The sequence below is a fragment of the Channa argus genome, chromosome 1, assembly GCF_033026475.1.
Source record: "Channa argus isolate prfri chromosome 1, Channa argus male v1.0, whole genome shotgun sequence".
Taxonomy (NCBI): domain Eukaryota; kingdom Metazoa; phylum Chordata; class Actinopteri; order Anabantiformes; family Channidae; genus Channa; species Channa argus.
This window is the reverse complement of record NC_090197.1, coordinates 8,914,355-8,919,057: the sequence shown is the minus strand read 5'-3', so window position 1 is coordinate 8,919,057 and position 4,703 is coordinate 8,914,355. Positions and strand designations below refer to the sequence as shown.

Genomic DNA, 4,703 nt, shown 5'->3' with positions numbered 1-4,703 from the left:
AACGTCTCAAACTTGGCCTAACAACTCAACATTATGACACATTTTGTACAAGCAGAATTTGAACCAAAAGCGAGTGTCCGCAAATGCACCAAACGTTTGACGCACATCTTTTGAGCGCACATCTGCCTTCCCAGGATGGAGCTGAGTGAGGAACAATTAGTTTTACAGCCTTAATTTGCTTCCTCCGTTTAGCCCTAACGTTAACAGTACGATGTGGGCGTGCTCTCGCCCCCTTTTTTTTTTTTTTAAACTTTGCACCGCCTGTTCTCCTCAGCTTGTGCGCACTTTGCGGAGCAGCCACTTGCTGCTGCGGAGTGGATGCAGAGTTCAGCTCCGGCTCTGCCCGTGGTCCCTCGGCCAACGCTCAGGCACCGGCTCTGATTCAGGACGAGACCAGAGGATGGATTTCTATAGTTTCTCTGTACTCTGCGGGGCCGTTGTGATTGTATGGCAAACCCCCTGTTTTCAGGCTCTCGCTTTCCTCCCTGCAGCTGCTCCGAAAAGCAGCAAGTTGGCGAAAGTTTTGGATGGAAAAGACGCGTCTAAACATGTTCACGCGCCACCTTCCATCGACAGATACAACAAAGCAACGTCTAAAGATTTAGTTGAACCGCATGACTACATGCTGTCCATTTACAAGACATTCTCCACTGCCGAGAAGCTGGGACTCAACGCCAGTTTTTTCCGCTCTTCAAAAGCTGCAAACACTATTGCAAGTTTTGTGGACAATGGACAAGGTCTGTGGAGCTCTACTGTTTGTGTGTGTGTGTGCGTGTGTGTGTGTGTGTGTGTGTGTGTGTATGTGCGCGCATGCAGGTAGGATTGCTTGAAGACCCATGATTCAGTTTTTCTCTCAGATTAATTCAGTGCAGACAATAGTTGGATTTTTTCTGACAGACTCCACATCTTTGTGGTATTTACATCATCTCCATGAGAATGTATCTGACCCTGTCGTTTTAATGCTTTCCACAGATGACCTCCCACTCTCCCCTCTGAAGAGACAGCAGTATCTGTTCGACGTCTCAACCCTCTCAGAAAAAGCAGAGGTGCTGGGAGCCGAGCTCAGGATATACACCAAAGTGTCTGGGAATTTCAGGATATCGGAAACAGAGCCCGTCGACGTCCAACTTCTCTCCTGCCATGACCAGCAGCTGCTAGACTCTAAAACACTGGACCTGCAGGATTCCCACAGGCCAAAGTGGGAGGTGTTGGATGTGTGGGACATCTTCAAAGAACGGCTGCACCTGAGCCAGGGGAAGCACTTCTGTCTGGAGCTCAGGGCTATGTTGGACAACCCTGACAGGGAGCTGGACCTGAACCTTCTGGGCTTGCACAGGCACGGGAGGCCACAACAGAAGAAAGCAATTTTAGTGGTATTCACCAGGTCCAAAAAGCGGCAGACTCTCTTCAGTGAGAGAAGAGAAGGGAGAGCTTTGGTGGGCTTAGAGAAAAAGGCCAAAGACAGAGGCCCTGGCACAATAGCCAGCAGAAGGAGGAGGAGGACAGCTGCCTCCAAAACCCGGCACGGAAAGAGACACGGTAAAAAAGCCAAGTCCAGGTGCAGCAAGAAGCCACTGCATGTCAACTTCAGAGACCTGGGCTGGGACGACTGGATCATCGCCCCGCTGGATTACGAGGCGTACCACTGCGAGGGTGTGTGCGACTTCCCCCTGCGCTCCCACCTGGAGCCCACCAACCATGCCATCATCCAGACTCTGATGAATTCCATGAACCCTAGCAACATGCCGCCGAGCTGCTGTGCCCCCTCCAAACTCACCCCCATCAGCATCCTTTACATCGACTCAGGAAACAATGTGGTCTACAAGCAGTACGAGGACATGGTGGTGGAGTCCTGTGGCTGCAGGTAGTAGATCTGACAGGTGGTTGACTTTTTTTTTTTTTGTCCATCAAGATTTCCTGTGTGTGGGGAATCAAACAGCACCGCAGCCTGCGTGGTGGGAAGGCTGCACCTGGACGGAAAACGAAGAAAACATTTCAGAACCTTGCACCAACATGGTCGTGTTTAATACCTCAAACACTGTTTGTAGATTTGTGTCTTTATTTGTTCTGTCAAAGAGTCCATTCGGTTGCCTTGAACTCCTGTGCAGTGCCTGCAAAGTCTGATAAATCTTTTCTACTGTATGTCAACAAATTAAGAAACAGTTTAAAAGAATAGTTCAGCATTGTGGGGGAAATTGTTTTCACTTCCTTGCAGAGAGTTTGATGACAGAATTGATACCACTCTCATATCTGTAAGCAAAACATGAAGCTACATCCTGGAGACAGTTTAGGAAAAAGCCCAGGAACAGCTAGTTTGGCTGTGTCCAAAGGTAAACCATCATCATCATCATCATCATCATCATCATCATCATCATCATCATCAAAATGTGACATGTTAATGAGCGAGCATTAGAGGTGATGGAAGAAAAGGCAGGCAAGCTGTTTTCATGTCAACTCTCAGCAACAAAGGAGATAATTCCCCAACTATTCCTTTAAATAAAACATAAAGTATATAATATCATATATTTGGGGAAATTAATCACTAATATGACAATTTAAAGATGGACTTAGACGTTAGTTCCTCCGGTATTTGTGGTTCTTTTTAAAGTATAACATACAGTTAAATCCTGCCTGACATGAAAATAGAAGTTGTCTTCTAATATAAAGAGCAGTTTGAGAGTCCAGGAGGGTGATAAATCTCTAAAAGTCTTCTGTCCAAATCCATCCATGCAGATGAGGTCACGTTGATTTATTAGACTTTTTTGCCCCGACCGGTTTCTTTAGACACTTTAAAAGAATTTAAAGAGAAGCGTTTTTCTTGCTTTGTTTTTTTAAGAAAAATGGAAACTTTGAAGATTAAAAAGCAAGTTTGCAGCACTTGACAAAAGCCTATAACTCAGGGAACATTCTCGGGTGCTGCAGATAATGTGAAGACCCCTCTCAGATGTAAAACCCCCATCATTCCCACTATAACCAACACAGGTTTACTCACCGCTCCTTTGTGTTGGAGGAGACACGAAGTTGTGTCTCTCGTGCACTGATGTTCAATGGTACCCCGTGTAAATATGTGATATGGAAATAATAATTTATGCTCTGTGAATAAGTTATTGCATTTTTATTGTCCGCTTTGTTCTGTTACATCTTCCAGAAGGCATGAGTCACACATCTGGATATTCAGGTTCAAATAAACACGTGTGGATAATGTTTTGGTAACTGAAGGTGACGGCTGTGCTCCGCTCACAGGCTGTGAAATATCCCAGTGGAATCAGTGTTTTTCATAAACATGTAAATAACAAACAACTAATCACAGGTGGAAAACACATTTGTTTGCTGAACCATTTCAGGCTAAGCTCTTATTTAAAAACATAATTGTACATTTTAACCCGTTTTTATTTCATGTTTTACATTATTTACTGGGATTCTAAAAAATAATATATTATAATGATACAGTAAGATGGGTGAACGACTCAGTGTCATGCCACAATATATTTAGATTTTATTAATACATTTGAATTAGTCTAATTAGCATATTCTTCAATCAACTGTATTAATTGTAAAATATGTAGATTAACAGAAAAATTAAAGTGTCTTAAACTGCATTTGTAGTTGTAGTGTCAAATTTTCTAATTGTACATTTGCTTTTTGCTGATTTCACACTTGATAATGACACATATGTTCTTAATTTTATTCTTTTTTATTCTTTTTTGTTGTTACTTGATGTCTCCTGCGTAATTTATCAGTCATACATTAGTCCTTAACGGGGATTTAGTCTGAATACTTGGTGGCCTAAAATATCTACCGATTGTCACTTTTTTACTAGTAAAACAAAGTTTTAAAATGTTTACTGGTTAGAGACTTACACAGTATCTGTAAACAAATAGGTAAAAAGTGACAAAGCCAATAAATTAAAAAATATTAAGCTGCCACTGTTATGGGAGCTTCCAAGTTTTCAAAAATTCCCGCACTAAAAAAAAAGCAGATTACAGATGTTACTCTGCAAGTTTTAGTACACACACTAGCATAACTCTGATGAGTCTTGCACCAAACTGCGAGAAAACCTTAAATAGTGTTCTGAATGACGCGATGATGTTTGTTTTATTTCTTATGAGTTTAACTTTTTATTTTATAAGATTATAATTGTGTTTTTTCCATGTCTGTAACGCTGCACTTTGAATTACTGAGTATTTGATGTAGTTTTGGTGCAGTTAATGACACAAGCGCCACTAATAAATCACCAGCAGGAGTAGCACTTCAAATTCTTTACTCAAGTACTGGAGAAGTAAGTACATATTTTACTTTTTACTTTACACACAAAAGTACAAGTTTTCCACTTAGTAAACAATGTATTTTAACAGTGTTGAATTTGCTGCTGTTAATATAAACAATATAATCATTCTCCACCTGATGCACATAAGTCCAATATTCCGTCTTTGTGACCTGTGCTTTTGGTCTTTTGGGGGAAATATTTGGATCTTTATTTGCTAAATGTTTCACTGTGCGACACCAGCAACAGTAAAGTGGGGGCAAGACTGCTAAACGATAATCTGGTGCAGGTTCATCACCCATGATGGCTTCTTTCAGATGTAGCAGGTATGTCCCAGGGCTCAGTCAATAATCCAACGGTTTGTTTGCACTTTTCATCTTTTTTAATGCACACCAGTTAAAAACACGGTGCACGGAAACTGTCCCAGCTCGGACTGGAC

At 41.9% G+C, this 4,703-nt stretch overlaps 1 protein-coding gene across 1 annotated transcript; it reads left to right on the top strand.

Annotated features, from left to right (window-relative positions):
- Window positions 1-300: 300 nt before the first annotated feature.
- Window positions 301-4,245, top strand: gdf6b (growth differentiation factor 6b). Its single transcript, XM_067489730.1, has 2 exons — window positions 301-737; window positions 973-4,245. The coding sequence occupies exons 1-2, from the start codon at window positions 401-403 to the stop codon at window positions 1,866-1,868; spliced, it is 1,233 nt and encodes a 410-aa protein (XP_067345831.1). The 5' UTR covers window positions 301-400; the 3' UTR covers window positions 1,869-4,245.
- Window positions 4,246-4,703: the final 458 nt, after the last annotated feature.

Coding starts and splice junctions, on each gene's coding strand:
- gdf6b (XM_067489730.1), top strand. CDS start 401: ATGGATTTCTATAGTTTCTCTGTACTCTGCGGGGCCGTTGTGATTGTA. Junction 738..972: donor TTTTGTGGACAATGGACAAG/GTCTGTGGAGCT, acceptor TGCTTTCCACAG/ATGACCTCCCACTCTCCCCT.